This window comes from Eretmochelys imbricata, chromosome 1 (assembly GCF_965152235.1).
Source record: "Eretmochelys imbricata isolate rEreImb1 chromosome 1, rEreImb1.hap1, whole genome shotgun sequence".
In the NCBI taxonomy this organism is placed as follows: domain Eukaryota; kingdom Metazoa; phylum Chordata; order Testudines; family Cheloniidae; genus Eretmochelys; species Eretmochelys imbricata.
Window position 1 is genome coordinate 41,531,758 of NC_135572.1, and position 21,060 is coordinate 41,552,817.

The 21,060-nt window shown below is 39.4% G+C and overlaps 1 protein-coding gene across 2 annotated transcripts in view; it reads right to left on the reverse strand.

Moving 5' to 3' along the window:
• CRYL1 (crystallin lambda 1) overlaps nucleotides 1–21,060 on the reverse strand; it is a 77,269-nt gene that overhangs the window by 42,094 nt on the left and 14,115 nt on the right. The window contains exons 2-3 of one of the 2 annotated variants that reach the window (XM_077809216.1): nucleotides 15,653–15,738; nucleotides 9,275–9,401 (exon numbers count right to left, since the gene is read on the reverse strand). In XM_077809216.1, the coding sequence (XP_077665342.1) occupies nucleotides 9,275–9,394 (120 nt within the window). In that variant the 5' untranslated portion in view covers nucleotides 9,395–9,401; nucleotides 15,653–15,738. The remainder of the gene's footprint in view (nucleotides 1–9,274; nucleotides 9,402–15,652; nucleotides 15,739–21,060) is intronic. The other variant, XM_077809209.1, reaches the window with a different exon arrangement.

The window sequence follows — 21,060 nt, forward strand, 5'->3', positions numbered from 1 at the left end:
AGGTTTCCCTACACTACAGACCCTGGCAGGATGATTTCTCATACATATACTTTACAGCAGATCATTAATCTCTCTGACTACTGCAGCACTACTGTGACAGGAGCTATGTCCAGTCTAGCCCTCAGCTAGTGGGACAGTTGTTGAGATGCAGCAGTGAATGAAAGGATTAAAACACAAGAAGAAACCTTACGGTTCTGAGACGGACTCAGTAAACCCCAGCAGAGAAATAAAGTGATAAGTCTAATCACTTTTTCTAAATACTTTCATCTTCTTTCATAGATAAAATCCACTCAGAAAAACAGTGTGAAAAGATAAACAGAGAATTCAAGCATAGTTATTGCATTATCATCCAACTACTGAAATAGTTAAGAAAGCCACCTGGATTTAAAAACAAAAGGCCTGATAAGCGTAAACCTACATAAAGAATATGGAGGCAGCTTATCAGTGTATTGATAGGCACCACCAAATATTTGGAAAAGTTATTTGGAAATTTAGTCAAGAATCCCTTGAAATTCTCTCATTGTGTCACTTAGCTATAAAGCTGGTGGCCACAGTAAGTTAAGGATAATGTTGTAAGACTGCAGCATATCTTTACTAGAAAAGTGACTTCTGTAGAAAGCAGGCCACTCTGGAAAGAAATAAGGTGCACACTCCAAAGTTACTGTCAAGAAATAGTCCAAGCTTAGCTCTATGCAAATTGAACATTATAACTTATGAGCAAATTCTAGTTTTCTTCCAAAATTAGAATTTAAGATTTGGGGGTGGGGGGGGAAGGACGTACATTTGTAAGTGGCAGTACAGGAGTACATCCATATTTTGGCTAACCCCTCCAATAGGAAGGATGCATGTGTAAGAGCTGAAATACATGATGAGAAACTGCAGAACCCATACATTCATTATCAAGTGGGTCAGAAAGGTACTGACAAAAGTGGATTCAACAGTACAACAAACAGACAGTACAGGTAGTACATATGTAGAATCCCCTCTTTGCACACACAGTTTCATACATTCCAGTGAGGAAAACAAGAGATCCATGCAACCAAGCTATGGAGTCCCGATTAGTCAATGTGCTTACTAGAAAAGGGGAGAATAAGCAGAAATTTGGTTAGGCTACACATCAGGAAACAGGATGTTCACTGAAACAGAAACCATAATTCCACGGCTGCTGAGCCGTGCTACAGGCTACGCCCAGCATGAGTTCACCAGAATGCTGAAGAGGTGTAGTCTATGATCAAAGCCACACGCACCTCAGAGATTTGTGTCTGTATGGCACTGGAGACCTGCATGATCAGTCATAATAAGTGAACCACACAACAGCGGACCAGTGAAACTGTGCAAGGTACAATAAGACTAACAAAGGGTGTGATTCAGCGCCCCCTGAAACTAATGAAGAGGCTCCTCATTGACTTCAATGGGCCTTGAATGAGTCCCAAAGCAACACACAGTGGGCATGCATACTGGGTAAATGAACGAAGGTAAACTGTGGTAAACCTGGCATATTCATTTTGATAGCGGTATGATCGCCAAAAACTCATATTCCCTAAAAAGCTGTTTCACGTCAGAAAGTTTTACATATAGTTTACTGATCTTGTCTGAAGAAGTTTTAAGTAAAATAGTTTTAAAATATTAGGTCATCCAACTTCAAAGTCTTTTACTTATGATTCTTGGTTCTGCTAGCTCAGGCCTCTGCTGCAGGATTGGGACCTATATCGTACTTTTCTTCTCAAAGCCCAAAAATGTAAATTAGAGCTAGGGAACAGGTGGCCATTTTTCTTGCATTCTATATCATATCCTGATGTGCAGTTTTCTCAGTGAACAATAATTATCTACCTGAAGCTAGCAATTCACACACTGAAATCCTAGAATTTTAAGATTATTCTTACACCAGTGTTTACTGTCTACAAAAAAAAAAAAAAAATGGTTAGTGTATAAGAAGGATTACAAAATGAAAGTTAGTGGTGCATTTAGACTGCAAAGATTTGTTTTGCTGGTTGTTTTAAAGCAGCTTCTGGAACAAGCAGAGAAACAAAATTGTTATTTGTAGTTATTACAGCCAAGATGAAAGCACCAATTTTGTTTCCAATCCTAAATTATTGTTATATGTGCCCATTCCTTTTGCAAAAAATATCATGAATAAAACTGTAAAAAAAAAAGTATTGTTGGCAAATGTAGTTTTCACTGTCATTCTAATAAACAGTTAAATGATAGATACACCAAAATATATCTAATAACTTAAATAAAGAGAAGAGCACTTCCAAAGATTTACACTTATTTAACAAATCAGTTAAAACTTTCAGCATTGTGAAAATGGCAATACCTTTGAATTTTTCCACTGATACACTTTTGGGATGGTTTTGTTTTTAATTAAAAAACTGCAGATAAATTTATTTGCATGCATTTTATTAAATCTCCAGGACATAGAAGATACTTCAGAAGTGATTGATCTAAATAAAAAATTGTAGAAAGCTTGCCAAGACCGTAGAATACACCACCACAGACAAGTTGATAGAAATCAGACAGTGGCTTCTGACTCCATAGAATGCCAAGCACACATTTTCCCACACTTCACTGTACACCTGTTAGCAGCTGCATCATCTTCCTGCTGAGTAACTGTGTTTGTTCCACAATTGTGTTTTGTTTTCTATACGATGCACAATGTGAAAGGGCTGTATACATGTAAGGTAAATAAACTGCTGCATGTCATGTCTGATAAGTTTTGACACTTGTCTATGTACTGACTATTTTAGAGAGTTTTAAGCATTTTACTAAGATTAATATTTTGTATCCCTGCCATCTCTATAGCCAGATGCCTTGGTTACTCTGGACCAGATTCATTGCAAGAGGAGAGGCAACTTATGTCTGCTTCAGCCTTGAGGGCTGTCCGATCTCTTGCCCTTGCTGTTGTGGATCCTAAGGGCTATTGCAGTATGTAGTGTTGCTGGACCACAGGACTGCCCTGACTACTCCCCCCCCATAAAATCTAGAATGCCCCATATAGGAGCATTCCCAGGAGGGCAGGATGGCCCCTATGCACTGATTAAGACAGTGCAATAGGGCTGTAGTACAGGGATGAATTCTCCTGCATTAATCAATCAGCCTATACAGGTCTCAGAGAGAGACACATAGACACAGAGACAGAGAGAGAGAATGAATGCATTATAAAATTTAAAAAACCTTAAAAATGATTTTAAAAAATGACTTTTGTACAGCTACAATTAAAAAAACAGCATATAAAAAGTCCAATATCTCAAGACATTCCAGGCCCAGAAGCAAGTGCTGCGTATTGCACTGGGACGCTAGTATTCTCATTTCCATTGCCTTAAAGCTCCCATTTCTAACCCTTCAGCATTGTGAGATAATAGACTTTAAACTTCAGGATTGAATATTGCCTGCCCTGGCTATCAGACCCATATCACATGTCAGGGGGTCGGGACAGTGGAATATGTAGGGAAAGAAGGAAATATTTTTCTATCACTTTGTCAAAAATAAAATAAATAAAGTAACTCCAAAGTAGCTGTTGGAAGCAACTCAGACATTTGTAACGTTGGAAGCAGTCTCAATGGAGATGGATCTGTGTGTTCCAAAGTGCATTATAAATATATGCCATTGCAGTTTATCTCATGGATATCATCTCCACATATGCGGTATAATGCACACATGCAGCTATCTTAGTGAAACTTTTGTTTGGGAATATATTATGGATTCACAGATTTTCATGCCAACAGGAACCATCATGGTTATGTAGTCTGAGCTGCTGCATAACAGGCCACAGAATTTCAGGACCGGATGCCACTGTGCCATACCAGGGTACAATTCAGACTAACGAGTAGCCGTGCCATCCCTGCCCTGTAACAGGGGTTTCACTTTACAATGCCTTGCTGCTGTAGCATCAGCCTGGACTGTTCACAAACAGCCTCCAGACTCTAAGTCACTCCCAACTTTGTCTGTGTGTGCTGCAGCCAACTGGCCACACCTTGATTCTTACCAGCCTTAAAGCCTACCACAGGGTGACCCCAACACACTCTCAATTCCAGATTTTCCCCAGAAACATATATCCTGTACTGCCCAGCCCTCTCCTGGAGAGTACAAATACACTAAGTCCATTATTCCTTTAACAGAATAATATGCACACAACTTGTTATCCCAAATGGAGTAACCCAGACACTTCAGCTTGAACACATTGGGTAGGATAAAACAATAAAACAAGTTTATTAAATATAAAGAGATACATTTTAAGTAGGGCTGTCAATTAATTGCAGTTAACTCATGCAATTAGCTCAGAAAAATTTATCGTGATTAATCGCACTGTTAAACAATAGAATACCAATTGAAACTTCAGCCAATCACTCAGACAAACAAGTTTGGTTATAATTTGCAGGAGATAATGCTGCCCGCTTCCTGTTTCAATGACACTTGAAAGTGAAATCAGGCATTCACATGGCACTGTTGTAGTGGGCGTTGCAAGATATTTACATGCCAGATGCACTAAAAATTCATATCCCTTCATGCTTGAACCACCATTCCAGAGGCCATGCAATCATGCTGATGATGGGTTCTGCTCGATAACGATCCAAAGCAGTGCAGACTGATGCATGTTCATTTTCATCATCTGAGTCAGATGCCACCAGCAGAAGGTTGATTTTCTTTTTTGGTCATTCGGGTTTCTGCATCTGAGCGTTTCTCTTTTAAGACTACTGAAACCATGCTCCACAGCTTGTCCCTCTCAGATTTTGGAAGGCACTTCAGATTTTTAAACGTTGGGTGGAGTGCTGTGGCTATTTTTAGAAATCTCACATTGGTACCTTCTTTGTGTTCTGTCAAATCTGCAGTGAAAGTGTTCTTAAAACGAACATGTGCTGGGTCATCATCCAAGACTGCTATAACATGAAATCTATGGCAGAATGTGGGTAAAACAGAACAGGAGACATACAATTCTCCCACAATGAGTTCAGTCACAAATTTATTAACCCATTATTTTTTTAACGAGCATCATCAACATGGAAGCATGACCTCTGGAATGGTGGCCGAAGCATGAAGGGGCATACGAATGTTTAGCATCTGGCACAAATCCCTTGCAACCCAGCTACAAAAGTGCCATGCGAACACATGTTCTCACTTCCAGCTGACATTTTAAATAAGAAGCAGGCAGCATTATCTCCCATAAATGTAAACAAATTTGTTTGTCTTAGCAATTGGCTGAACAAGAAGTAGGACTGAGTGGACTTGTAGGCTCTAAAGGTTTACATTGTTTTGTTTTTGAGTGCAGTTATGTAACAAAAAAATCTACATTTGTAAATTACAATTTCACAATTGAGAGATTGCGCTGTAATACTTGTATGAGGTGAACTGAAAAATACTATTTCTTTTGTTTATCATTTTTACAGTGCAAATATTTGTAATAACAAATAATAATACAAAGTGAGCACTGTACACTTGGTATTCTGTATTGTAATAGAAATCAATATGTTTGAAAATGTAAAAAAAAATCCAAAAATATTTAATCAATTTCAATTGGTATTCTATTGTTTATCATTGCGATTAATTGCAATTAATTTTTTTCATTGCAATGAATTTTTTTGAGTTAATCGCATGAGTTAACTGTGATTAATCGACAGCCCTAGTTACTTTTTTTTATTATACAGGTATTATAAAGCATCCATTGAAGTGTTGGCCAATCTAGTTGGTTTTTTTAATATAATGACTAACTCCTAACTCAGTTACTGCAAGTCTTCTCAAGGCTAAAGAAACAAAAACAACTCCTCAGATATCCAAAATGCTTTAGCTCATACTAATGTGAAATTTGATGCTTGCTAAATACACTGGCTCTTAAAATGACAGAAAAATCTCTACCCGTATGATACCGTACGGATAACCACTCACTCAGTAAGGTGAAACCCAGAATCTTGAAAGAAACATTTTGTACTTTTCTACAGTTCAGAAAACAAATAAGCTATCAGTATTCTAGTTCCTTCAATTTCAGATTACTGTACTTGAAACCTACTGCATGCTGTTCAGAGCAAGTAACTGCCTTACAAGTGTCTGTTCAACTATACTCAATATAAAATACAAGAAAGGGTACATGGACACTAATTTTCAGAACTACATTACTTAACTAACCTCCCCCGTCTTCCACTTCTATGTTGTACCCTTTAATAGAGTCTATTAACTAGACAGCTGAAGTACTTTACATATGTATATCAGAGACAAGGTGGGCTAGGTATCTTTTATTTGGACCTTTTATTCTGTTGGTGAAAGAGACAGGCTTTCGAGCCTTTAATATCCTGGGACCAACACGGTTACAATATTGCAAACATATATAACAGACAGAGAGATCCAGCAGGGAAATCTTCTAGAGGATTTTAGGTTGTATTTATTTATTTTGGGTGGGGGAATCTTGGAAGAGAGGAGATGATGCAATTCCACAGCCCAGAGCCCGAAAATGCTGAGGCTGCTGTCAAAATGGCATACCAGACTGAAATCTGTAAACGATTTGATGTTCTAGCCCTTGCAGATGAAAGCCTTGAACACAAGCAAATAAACAATTTGTAGGACAGTTTCAAGTCTTCTGTTATGGCTGTCACCAACAAAGTGCTGGGAAAACGGCATCTCAGACCCAAACATCAATGGATCGGTCAACAGACTCTGGATATCATAGAAAAATGATGTATGACTTGCTTAAAGGACCGACCAAGAATACCAACTCTTCAGTACCTTGCATAACACAGCTTTAAAACAGGACAGTAAGATGTTTTGGGCAAAGAAGACTCAGTTGATGAAAGCTGCATCTGCCAGAAACAACTACAGCACTGTCTATAAAGAACAGCACAACTTAAAAGCCAGTCCATGAAACAAACTTTTGCTTGTCAAAGATGGATGTGGTAACATACTGAACCCCAGGGCAGAACGTCTGAGTAGATGGAAAGAAAACTTTCACGAGCTTCTTAACCACCACATCCGCGCTGCAGATCTGCAGCTGCAGGAGCACCTGAGAGTCCAGTGACTGCCTTTCCACATAACATAGAGGATGTCCCTGTCAAGGAGGTTCAAAGCGCAGCCTGTAAACTCAAGAATGGCCATGCTGCCAGTATTTCTCTTATAGCTGCTAAGCTGATCAAGCGTGAAAGGGATTCCATATTGGAGTGGCTGACTCACATTAGCAACAAAGTACTGATTCATGAGAAACTACTTGTAACAGAGACCTGGCTCCTCCCCTACCCAGTTTGCTGCAGAAACTTCACAGACTCCACCAGGGGTGATCTTAGTGACACTTTATTTCTATTTCTCTTCATCAATATCACCACTGCTCCTTCCTATTTACAATCTTTGCTGAGCTTTAGGCCCTCTCAGCAGGACCTGAGGGGAACAGAAGTCTCCCAACTCTGAGGCTTCTGTATGGCTAGGCTCGGCTAGCTCTATTCCTCCCTCTCTCCCCTCTCCACTTTCTTCCTGTTTCTCTTTTATCAGCCCTGGGATGATGGGGCCATTTGAGTTCTTACCCCACCTAGCCCACCAGCCTGATTAGATCATTACTCCCAAACAGCATCTCCTGAATCAGAGTGCAGGCTCACCTATTCACGCCCTGCATTCTATCACATGACCGGACGACTGGTGCTGGGGGATTATTCTCCCACTTTGGAAAGGGAAAGGCGATGCTCTGATGTGTTCCCATCAACACAGCATCACTTCGCTTTCCATTCCAAGCAAACTGTTCATGCTGGTTCTTCTTGAACGTGCTACGCCTGCCAAAAGCAATCTACGCCATCTACAACAAACCAGGTTTATGCCTGGATGATCAACCACAGCACAGATTTTTTCAATAATTTGTGTAACAGTAAAAGTCCAAGGGTTTTGTCCCAGGAAAGTTGAGGTGTCTATAGTCTTTACTGATTTAAAAGCTGCCTTTCCCTCTGTTGATCATCGCTCCCTTTGGCACTACCTGCATGGCAAACTCCTTAATCTTCCTGAGAAATGCACTGCCACAGCGAGAGCTGTGTCTTCTTCGGTACTAGGATGTCCAACTGGTTTGAGTGCAATAGAAGTGTCTGTCAATGGCGTGTGGCTGCCCCTGATCTGTTCAACACCATTACTGACTGAACGACGGAAGCCATCACTAGCGGCATATGTTAAGCTCTGAGGCTTTTTCTGCAACCATATTAGGAGATCAGCAGTCATGAGCCCAGAAGCAGGAAGACACATCCTCACATTCCATCTAAATTACATTAGAATAATACAATATCGGGCTGTTAAGAAGGAGATCCTGTCCTAACAGTACCTATCACCATCAGATAAAGACAAAGATCTCAAGATGTTTAAAGAAAACTTTGTTTGACAGCATTCTGTCTAGCAAAAAGTCACCTATCAACAGTTGTGGGTGTAAAATCTGTACCTCGTTATTGTTTTGCTTTTATAGAATCATAGGACTGGCAAGGACCTTGAGAGGTCATCTAATCCAGTCCCCTGGCCTCATGGCAGGACTAAGTATTATCTAGACCATCCCTGACAGTTGTTTGTCTAACCTGTTCTTAAAAACCTCCACCACCTCCTTAGGCAAATTATTCCAGCGCTTAACCAACCTGACAGTTAGGAAGTTTTCCCTAATGTCCAACCTGAACGTCCCTTGCTGCAATTTAAGCCAATTGCTTCTTATCCTATCCTCAAAGGTTAAGAAGAACAATTTTTCTCCCTCGTCCTTGTAACAACCTTTTATGTACTTTAAAACTGTTATGTCCCCTCTGAGTCTTCTCTTTTCCAGACTAAACAAACCCAGTTTTTTCAATCTTCCCTCATTCGTCATGTTATCTAGACCTTTAATCATTTTTGTTGCACGAGACACAAAAAACGTAGCGTGGCCACTTTTTATAAATTTGTGTACAGTGAAGGGTGCAGACTGACAACCAAGACAAAAGAAATAACATGCTCTAGTGCAGAGATTCTTAAGTTCTGGCAGAAAGTGAATAAGATGAATTCAAATAATTTTTCACTTTTAGCCAACTACTATAAGGTTCTAAATGATCAAACTTTGATAATGGGTTATAACAGAGCTTAGCTAGCAAATATTATTATGAGGCCTGATAAGGCGTCAGGATTTTAAGTCTCATATTAGCTGCATGACAATTTTTTTTTCAAATAAAAAAGAGTTAAGCAGATAAATGAAGATATATATAGGTTTAAAGTTTACTGCTTCGGTGTGTATTTAACAGTGTGCCCCCAACCGAACACTACAAAATATTGCAATAACCTTTGTTTGCTAGAAATGGAAAAGTCCTCAACTCACCTGAATGAACATAGCACCCTCTACTGCTGTCTTTAAGTCAGTACAGCCACTAATGAGAGACAATTGCTTCTCTGCACTCAGAGTTCCTTTCAGCATTCCTGACTTTTCCAGCTCCTTCATTTCTTTGCTAGTGAAAACACAGAATACACATATAAATTTGTTACACCGCAGGCTCTTTTTACCAGCTGGCAACCATATCTAGCCATCCTTTGAAAACCGTATTTTTGTTATTTTGCAATGTCACTTTATGAGTTTGATAAGTTTAAGTGCATGGTTAACAGTTAATGCTTCCCAGTTGGAGGAGAGAAAGAGTCAAGGAGCGCACAGGTGAAATCACTGGGGATGGAGGGGTGAAAAGTACTGACCCCCTACACACAACTTTTTATTACCCTACTTATGTCCTCCTCAATATTGCTCTAGGATCATTCTTGGTTCCATCAATTTTTTAAATAATCAAATAGTTGTGATCCTGCACCATTGAAATCAATGAGCTTTGCTATTCCCTTTAATGTAAAGAGGATCAGGCCCTTACTGTGGTTGCACTGGTGGTAAGAGTGACAGTCAATAAATGGTCCATCCTGAAATGGGCCTGTATCACCAAGCCGACTACACATAAAGTGTCTGTATTTTAGGACAGATCAATTTCTACAGAAAGAGGGAACATACTTTGATTGCATTAATGGACTGTAGAGTATCAAGCACTATTTTATGAAAGTGGAGGTCTGTACTATTTTAAACCTAATATTTCATGTGTTTATAACATGAAGTTAACTATGGTTTGTTTTAGAACTTAGTATATGGTCATAGCCTGGAAAGAAGGCGTTTTCTATTTAACCTTTGCTTTCTTAGGGGGGAAAAAGCCACTGTTAGAGGAATCTCCTACTCTCATATATGTTAGAAATACTTTTTATGTTTTTAAATGCAATTTTGTGGGGCTTGTCCCTATGCTGTCCCTTATGTAACTTCTCCAAATCAATTATCTGAGCCACTACCCTGTCTTCCTTCAAATGTGTTTTTTAAGATTAATCTCTATTGTAATAAGAAAAGGAGTACTTGTGGCACCTTAGAGACTAACAAATTTATTTGAGCATAAGCTTTCGTGAGCTACAGCTCACTTCATCAGATGCATTCAGTGGAAAATACAGTGGGGAGATTTATATACATAGAGAACATGAAACAATGGGTGTTACCATACACACTGTAACTTAACTCACTTAAGATGAGCTATTACCAGCAGGAGAGTGGGGGGGGGGGACCTTTTGTAGTGATAATCAAGGTGGACCATTTCCAGCAGTAGACAAGAACGTCTGAGGAACAGTGCAGGGAGGGGGGAGAATAAACATGGGGAAATAGTTTTACTTTGTGTAAAACCCATCCACTCCCAGTCTCTATTCAAGCCTAAGTTAATTGTATCCAGTTTGCAAATTAATTCCAATTCAGCAGTCTCTTGTTGGAGTCTGTTTTTGAAGTTTTTTTGTTGAAGAATTGCAACTTTTAGGTCTGTAATCAAGTGACCAGAGAGATTGAAGTGTTCTCTGACTGGTTTTTGAATGTTACAATTCTTGACGTCTGATTTGTGTCCATTTACTCTTTTACGTAGAGACTGTCCAGTTTGACCAATGTACATGGCAGAGGGGCATTGCTGGCACATGATGGCATATATCACATTGGTAGATGTGCAGGTGAACGAGCCTCTGATAGTGTGGCTGATGTGATTAGGCCCTATGATGGTGTCCCCTGAACAGATATGTGGACACAGTTGGCAATGGGCTTTGTTGCAAGGATAGGTTCCTGGGTTAGTGGTTCTGTTGTGTGGTGGCTGGTGAGTATTTGTTTCAGGTTGGGGGGCTGTCTGTAAGCAAGGACTGGCCGGTCTCCCAAGTTCTGTGAGAGTGATGGGTCGTCCTTCAGGATAGGTTGTAGATCCTTGATGATGCGTTGGAGAGGTTTTAGTTGGGGGCTGAAGGTGATGGTTAGTGGCGTTCTGTTATTTTCTTTGTTGGGCCTGTCCTGTAGTAGGTGACTTCTAGGTACTCTGCTGGCTCTGTCAATCTGTTTCTTCACTTCAGCAGGTGGGTATTGTAGTTGTAAGAATGCTTGATAGAGATCTGGTAGGTGTTTGTCTCTGTCTGAGGGGTTGGAGCAAATGCGGTTGTACCGTAGAGCTTGGCTGTAGACAATGGATCGTGTGGTGTGGTCTGGGTGAAAGCTGGAAGCATGTAGGTAGGAATAGTGGTCAGTAAGTTTCCGGTATGGGGCTGGAGAAAATGCCTTATAGCGAGAGGCTTAAAGTGCTCTATCAGTTTAGCTTATTGAAAAGAGAATTGAGAGGTGACTTGATTTCAAGGTGTAAGTACCTTCACAAGGAGAAAATACTGGGTACCATAAGGTTCTTGATTAAAGTGAAGAAAGACATAAAAAGAACCAATGACTGTAAATTAACACATCTAGGAAGAAGAAACAGAGGTCATACCTATTGCATTTGGGGGATCTGTCCTGGAAGGCAATGACACTGAAAAGGTTTTAAGGGGCATAGTGGCAAACAACTCAACATCAAATGCCAGTGTGATGATGTTGCAAGTAGGGTTAACGTGATCCTTGGATATATAAACAGGGGGGTAAGAACAGGGAGGTGTACAGTATCTTTAATCTTTGTACAGTATTGATAAGACTGTGTAGAGTTATGGTGCTCATATTTTTAAAAGAATATTGAAAAATTGAAGAGGTAGCAGGGAAAAGCCACACAAGTGATTTGAGGGCTGGAGAAAATGCCTTATAGTGAGAGGTTTAAAGTGCTCAATCTGCTTAGCTTAAAGAGAACTGAGAGGTGACTTGATTTCAAGGTGTAAGTGCATTCACAAGGAAAAATACTGGGTACCATCAGGTTCTTGATTATAGTGAAGAAAGACATAAAAAGAACCAATGACTGGAAGCCAGGGTGGATAAAAATTAATGATTTAAATAAATAAAATCAAATTTTTTTTAATTTAAATCAGATTTTTTTGATAAAATGCTTTTTGAGGAAAAAACCTATCTAAAAGTAGTTTTAATTAAGGTACATTATAGCTCAAAGATATCTCATCATGGAATAGGGATTATAAATTCTAATGCTATAGTATAAGACAATATATTCATGTAATGTTTAAGAAAAGTTTTGTAAATGAGTTCCAATAGTTCATGGATTAGGGACTCAATCTTATGGGTTAATCTTTCTATCTACTCAATGGGACTCAATGCTCAGTCTAGAAGATACCATCAGAGATGCTTAGTCTTGCAGTTTTCAAACTGTGGATTTGTGTTTCCAGAGATAACATGCTTGTTAACAGCAAAAATGTTTTTAAATAAAATAATAAATAAATAATATATAGAGGTAACAGATCTCAACCCTATTGTCCCTCTGCAAATTTGCATACATAGAGTCAATCCCTTACCTCTCTCTAAAAGCGCAAAGTTTCAAAAAGTTCAAGGAATAGAAGATTGTTGGGGGCGGAATAGATCTGGAGATAAATGTGAGAAGGGAGGGACAGGCAGTAAAAACAAAAGTGAAACTGTTTGAGCAGCATATTTCAGAAGTCTTGGGGTCTTTCTGAGTGTAGCCTTCATTGATTTGAGATCTACCATACCATTCTCTCACTAGAAGGGAAAACCCATAATGGCAGCAGGCTGTAAAAGAGACCCAGTTTGGGAATATTTTAATGAAGTTCCTCTACCTGTGGGTAAGACAGGCAGGCGTGCAAAATTCAAACAGTGCAACAAAGAAATGCAAGGCCTGGTTGCCCGAATGAAACATCATGAGAAGTGTTCCTTCTTAGGAGGAAGCTGCGCTGAACATGATGAAAGGAATGTGTCTGAACATGCAGGATCTTCAGGTTGGTAAACTTTATTTCATACTTCTTTCTTAAGGACTGTCCCTCTTCCTTCTGGACTGTTCTTGAATTCTCATGTTTGAGCAAAAAAATATAGTTGTTACTCTATGGTACTATCATTTTAGATGCAGTTGTGATAAATAATAAATGGCTGAAACAGGCAGATCTTTTTTTACAATTTCACCTTTAAAGTAGTACCAAGTGTCAGTGAATGCAATGAGTAATACTAAATGAGCAGTATGGTAATAATAATTAAATAACTGCATTGATTTATTTTGTTTTGGAGAATCCATCCTCAACATACAGGATTCTGAAGACTATCCACCTTCAAGATCACAATCATTTTCTATAGTTTCAGAGTTATCTGCCAATGACAGTGTTTCAGTCACATCATGTATGTCACAGAGGCACAGTATATCACCTGTAGCAAAAAGAAAAAAAAAATCTCCATCATCCAGAAACAACCATAGACAAGTTTGTGATAAGAACCAGCAGATTACAAAAAGAGGTTATTGATGAAAAAATTGCCCGGTTTGTTCGTGCAACAAACTCTCCTTTCCGCATGATTGAGAACCCACACTTCATTAACATACTTCAGTCATTAAGACCAGGATACAGTCCACCCAACAGAGAAGATGTTGCAGGCAAATTGCTGGATAAAGTGTATGAAAGAGAAACTGAGCAGTGTGCAAAAGGTCTAGAGGGTAAAATTGTTAACCTGAGTCTTGATGGGTGGAGCAAGGTCCACAATGATCCTGTTGTATGTGCTTGTGTGACAACAGAAGAAGGGAATGTCTTCCCTTACAGAAACAATTGATACATCAGGAAATGTACACACAGCAGAATACTTACAAGAAGTAGCAGTAAAAGCTATAACAAACTGTGAAAAAAAATTCAAATGTCTAGTATGCAGGTTGGTCACAGACAATGCTGCAAATGTATCCAAGAAGAGAAAAAAATTTAGAAGAGAGAGTGAAGAGACTCCCAAGCTAATAACACACAGTTGCAGTGCTCATTTGATGCACCTCCTAGCCAAAGATTTCAGTGTTCCAGAAATAAAGACTAATGTTGTTGAAATTGCAAAATACAGTAACTCCTCACCTAACGTCCTCGCACTTAATGTTATTTCAAAGTTAAGTCGCTGCTCCATTAGGGAACATGCTCGTTTAAAGTTGTGCAATGCTCCCTTATAACGTCGTTTGGCTGCCTGCTCTGTCCACTGCTTGTAGGATTCTGTGGAAGAGCAGCGACTTTACAAGGGAGCATTGCACAAGTTCCTCTTCTCCGCCTCCTGCCCCTCCCTCCCAGTGCTTCCCTGGCACCAAACAGCTTTTTGGCGGTGCTGAGGACTTTCTGGGAGGGAGGGAGAGAGTGGGGAAAGCGCTGTGTCAAACAGCTGTTTGGCAGCAGGGAGGTGCTAGGAGGGAGGGGGAGAAGCAGGGATGTGGCGTGCTCCCGGGAGGAGGTGGAGTAGGGGTGGGAAGAGATGGGCCTGGAGTGGAGCAGTGATGGGAAGAGGTGGGCCTGGAGCATCCCGTGGCAAAGTCAGCACCTGTTTTTCTGGGGGGAAGCTGCTGCTGCTGCTGCACAAGGTGCTTCCTACGTCCTTGCCTGCCTCATTGTCTGCAGTGGGCTGTGTCTGTGTGGGGTAAGCCAGGGGCACCTCTCAACCACAGTACAATACAGTACCGTACAGTATATAATGCCTTTTGTCTGCCCCCAAAAAATTTCCTTGGAACCTAACCCCCCCGCATTTACATTAAATTTTATGGGAAAATTGGATTCATTTAACTTCATTTCACTTAAAGTTACATTTTTCAGGAACATAACTACAACATTAAGAGAGGAGTCACTATACTTCCGTAACAACCACTTTGCAGCAGCTGCTCTGAAAAAAGTGGGCGGAACCAAGCTAACTCTCCCACAAGACATGCGATGGACCTCGGTAGTGGACTGTTTTGAGCACTACATCAAGAACTGGCCTAATCTGATAACAGTTTGTGAACAAAATCATGAAAAAATAGATGGCACCATCACAAAGTTCTCAACAATGGGCTTAAGAGAAATGTTGAACACATGCTTAGTACGCTGAAGCCTATTTCTGTAGCCTTGAACAAAACGCAGGGAAATAGCTGTTTTATTGCTCATGCTGTTGAAATTTGGAATGAACTGAGTGGGATCTTAAAGAGAAATATGCAATGACAGAGTTAAATTACAAGCATTAAAAAAACAAATGGGACAAGCACTATCGCCAGCTCATTTTCTTGCAAATATTCTCAATACTCGGTACCAGGGTCAAACCTTAACTGCTGAAGAAGAGGAGTTGGTTATGACATGGACATCCAGCAATCATCCCTCCATAATGCCAACTATAATAAACTTCAGAGCTAAGGGTGAACCATTCAAGAAATATATGTTTGCTGATGATGTTTTAAAGAAAGTCACACCAGTGAACTGGTAGAAGTCATACTTAAGCACTTGGATTCAGAGACTGTTGAAGTGATAATCTCACTTTTAACATCAGTAGCTTCTTCTGCCGGTGTAGAAAGAATATTTTCTTTGGACTAATTCATTCCAAATTGAGAAATCGCTTGGGACCTGAAAAAGCAGGAAAGCTTGTTTTTCTTTTCCAGATTATGAACAAACAGGAAAATGGAGGTGAAGATGACTGAGTTAGCTGCAGAAGCCAATATTTGAAGTTTCTCATGTTGACCTGGCTGACATAGTCAATTTAATTATATTTTTTTAAATATTTCATTTAACTATTTTAGTTAAAAACAATTTTAACAAAAACAAACCTGATTTTAAAAAACTTGAATGTTTAACTAAATTCAAAAATTCATATGCTTGTTTTGTTAAAATATTATATGTTTCCTGTTGAAGAAAAACATCCAGAATACATAACATTGTTGTTTTAGTTACATAAAACAATTTAAATGTCTGTCTGGTGATGTTCTCCTCCTAAGACAGCATGGCAAGAAAATCCTCCAACTATTAACCTGCTGAATTGGAGATAGTTCACCTCCCAATGACTTCATAAATATCTGCTTTTATTGCCTTTGGTAAATGAAATAACTAAACAATCAGTAATTTTCTGATATAGCTGTAAAACTAATCTGAAAAGTTTTCAAAATAAATCACTTAAAAATCGATAGCGTATACCTTCTAAAAATGAAACCTACATCTATTTCTGAGTTGTGAAGAATATGTATAAAGGTTATAACAACCAATAAGAATGCACTTTTATGTAGAAATCCATGATTAAATAGAGTCTTCCTGACTAGTGATTTAAATCATGATTTAAATCAATTTGATTTAAATCAAATCCACCCTGCTGGAAGCTGAAGTCAGACAAATTCAAATTAAAAATAAGACATTTTTAACAGTGAGGATGATTGACCATTGGAACAAGCTACCAAGAGAAAGTCTTCCCATTACGTATCAAAGAGAAACCCCTCAAAACGCCTGATTTTTCTACATCTATATAGAACACAAATTGCTGAAAATAAACCTTGAAAAATAAAGTTAATAAACCCTAAAGAAGCCCTAGTTATGGACTTTAATTCCAAATGTCCTCAATGGATTATAAAGAAGGTGGAATTTTTATTATACTGGAAAGAACAAGTGAGGCTAATCATTGCTTGGAACATGCAAGATGTCAGCATGTACTCTGGCTCATGATTCTTAAAAAAAACTTTTTCCTCTTGACTTGGCCTTTGCTTTAAATAGAGTTTACATTTTTTTTTTTTGTAAGTAACTCTGGGTAAGTTTTACTGTGCTGTAGAGTCGACAATGTCAACAAAAACAAAAAGAAAATGAATCAATGACACAATGATCTTTAACTTCCAATCTAAGAAGTGCAAGCCTGGGTGAACAGCCAGAGATATTGCATTCCTATTCTCTCTTGAGCATCTGTACTGAAAAAAAAATCCAATTATTCATTCTTTGTTAGGGGAATGAAACCAGAAGTCTGAAATGAAAACAAAATTTCTGAGGTCAGTTTGGCTTGCAACTCCCTGCAGTTGCTTAAATCCATAATCGGCATTAGAATTTACATTTTAGTATAAGCACATTTTTAACCTTCTGCTGAGACTTTTATTCTATTCATAAATTCTTGCCTGTTTTGATTGAAAATGCATCTACAATATTGAGAGTTCACCATAAGTATGAAAGAAAATGGAAGTGACTGACCTGTAATTGGAGATTTTTCAAGATGTGTTGTTCCTATCTATATTCCACAAGTGGGTACACATGTGCTCCTTGCGGCTGAGATTTGTGAAAGTAATGTCTGTTGGTCCATGCAAGTACAGTTGTTCTCCTCGTGCTCCAAACTGAGGGCACAAATGGCAGAGCAGACTGACACCTTTCCAGTTCCTTCTCTTACCGTGAATCAGATGGGATCCGAAGCAGAGGGGAAGGAGGACAGATAAAGATGGTCTCTTTGGGTGTAGAAATGTTTCTAAGGAGGACTCAGGCCGATAGAGGAGGAGACTGTGGATAGGGCAGAGTGAAAATATCCTCTGGTGAGGTAAAGCTTTCAGTCCCTCCCGGAGTCTGAGGAGTCCCTGAGGTGGGAACCAATTAATCAGGGGTGTCCTCTGGTCTGGTACTCAGAGGATCCCACAGGGAATGTGCTGGATCTGTCAAATGGGGGTCCAGCATAGTGTTTCCAGACCGGACCAGTGGGTGCTGATCTTTCTGTCTTTGAACAGTGCCAGAACCAGCACTGATACATCTTCTTCCTTTGAGTCTTTCCTTCTTGTATGGAAGGTATGTGCAGGCCTAATTCCTTAGGACCTCTGCTCAAGGACTCACCCAATTTGGATCAAGATGGGAAGGGAATCCTTTTCTTAGAGGCAGATCTGAATGAGAATCAGTCCTTATGCTATGGTCATGTCCCCAGCTCTCATGAGAGGGTTTCTTAGGCTTAAGTGTTTTGCCTCTACTCTGGAGCTTATGCTCAGAGGAGCACTGCTCACAGTCTATACGGGGGGGATCTCCTCGGCCTTGATCCAACTGGGGCCTCATGGCCTGATCCACAAGCTGTTACTGTCCCTCACAAGACTAAGGAGGGTCGGAAGCCACAGGTGCTGCACTTGGGGTGGCAATGTGAGCACCCCCCCACCCCCAAAAGCAGTAAAGGCAGTGCTGAAGCTTGTCACTGATGGATAAGAAACAGGGGCAAGAGACCCATGGCTCTTGGACCAGTCCTCCTTGGGGAAAAGCTCCCACAGGAGGGTGACTAAACTAACAATAAAAAACACTAAACACTAAATCTAAACTTATCAAAAACTTTTTACAATCTGTATTTACTCTAGAGGAAGATCATAGTGGACACAGTATTCTGACTCAGGCCAAACAGAGGTAAGAAGGAACTGGAGAGACATCGGTCCACACCACGCCTTATACCCTCAGTTTGGAGCACAAGGAAAGCAATTGCACACATATGGACCAACGGACACTACTTGCTATAAAACTCCAGTCTCATGTACATGAATGCATATGTGCCCATACATACAGGAACCAGCACTCAAAGAAGAATCAGACCTTTTCTGCCTGAAATTTAGAGCTGATTGGAAATTCTCTAATGGAATATTTTTCTGCTGGAGAATACAGATTTATTGAAATCGAAACGTTTCAACAAGACTGAGCTTCCAGGTTCTCAGCTCCCCTTTAGCCCTCCAGGTTCTTTCTTAAACACTGCTCTGTGCACATTAAACACCATCCCTCAACTAACCCATAAGGCCACAGCCCTCTTATCCTTACAATCCAGCCTCAAGACCCATTTCTACTCTTATGTCTACAAAAAAACCCAGCCAATCAACAATGGTTAACTAGAGGTCAGTGTTAACTGGTCTTTATTAAAAACATTTACTCAAATACATCAAAAGGTGCACACAACTACCCTATATAATGATGAAAAGTTATTACTGTCACTTTTGTCTCCTTTTCCCCCCTTCTCTTGTATGGTTTATAATACTTGTGTCTTGTCTTAAACTGTTAATTCTTTATCAGAGGGGTAGCCGTGTTAGTTTGGACTCTTTGCCACTGTTAGTTCTTTGGATCATGGGCCGTGTCTTCCTAGACTGGAATCTCTTGTTGGTGGGCAAGGAAGAGAGATTTCCCATGGCCTTTCTTATTCCTTATAGTTTTAAATAGTTTGTAATGCACTGGCTTGCTTATGTATAGTATTGTGCACCAATGACCTCTGCTGGACAGAGTGTTAATTCTACTTACAAACTCATCTAGATTCATTGCTTTTAAAAGCCAGAAGGTATCATAATGATTATCTAGTCTGCCTTTCTAAATAACACAGGTCACAGAACTTTGCCCAGTAATGTCTGCATCAAGACCATAACTTTAGCTATTGCATATACCTTTTAGAAAGACATTCAATCTTGATTTAAAGATTTCAAGAGATGGAAAATCCACCACACCATAGGTAAATGATTCGAATGGTTACTTATCCTCACTGTTAAAAATGCATCTTATGTCTTGTTTGAATTTGTCTAGCTTCGGCTTCCAGCAATTGCTTCTTGTTATGCCTTTGTCTGCTAGGTTAAAGAGCTCTCTATCATCAGAAATCTTCTCCCGATGTAGGTACTTACAGGTAGTAATGAAGTCACCTCTTAACCCTTTTCTTGGATAAACTAAATCAATTGAGCTTTTTAGTCTCTCACTGTAAAACAGGTTTTCTAGATCTCCAATCATTCTGTAGATCTTTTCTGAATAATTTCCATTTTTTCCACATCCTTTCTGAAAAGTGGTACAGTACAACCTCAGAGTTACAAACAATTCAGGAATGGAGGTTGTTTGTAACTCTGAAATGTTCGTAACTCTAAACAAACATTATGGTTGTTTTTTCAGAAGTTGACAGCTAAACATTGACTTAACACAGCTTTGAAACTTTACTATGCAGAAGAAAAATGCTGCTTTATTTAACAGTTTATGTTTAACACAGTGCTGTACTGTGCCTTTTTTTTTTTTGTCTTGTATACACACACGTTACCTTTAGTTAAACTGGTGTAATTTATTTGTAAACTTATTTTGTTAAACTGCTGTAAGTCAGGTTGAAACCAATATAAGCTTCACCACTCACAAAACTGGACCAGTTTAACTAAACCAATTAAAAAAAAAAAGCAATACCGTTAATTAAACCTTTTGTTAGCATCCTCTGGATTTCGACCAGACCTAAGTGTTTGGGAAATCCCTGTACTGAACTGAGTGAATCCTGCCTTTTAGAAGCAAAGAACTCCCTGCACTGATATGTACTACATCCAAAGGAAAAGTCTTTAGAGCCAAAATTTTGCTACTAGTCATTTTTTAAATACAGAAAAGGAGGGGTCACCACTGTGATGCCTGAATCAATTGTGAGTTGGAGCAATATAGTTTTTCCTATTTATATTATAGTAGCATCTAGAGGCCTCTATCAGGATCAAGACCCCATTTTGCTAAACAATGTATATATACTGAGCAGGAGACAATCACAGACCTAAAGAGAGTAAGAGTTAGAGAGTAACAGAGGCACAAAGAGGTGAAGTAACTTGCGTAAGGTCACACAGCAGGTCAGCGGCAGAGCTGGGAACAGAACCTCAGTCTCCTGGGCCTGAGTCTCATGCCACATTTACTACACAATATTGCCTCCACTCAATACGACCATCACCATTAATTATTAATAATTAGCTTGTTACATCTTCAAAGTTCCACAGAAATATTAACTATTTAATCCTCACAACCACCCCTTGTAGACCAGGTAATTACATATTATTTTCTCCACTTTACAGGTGTGCAAACTAAGACAGAGAGGTTAGTAACTTGCCAAAGGCATTAGGAGTGATATATTAATCCCATGCTTACATATTTGCCCCATGCTTCAACTAGCCTTAGCAAAAAGAGATTCCTGAAGCATACTGAAGGTGA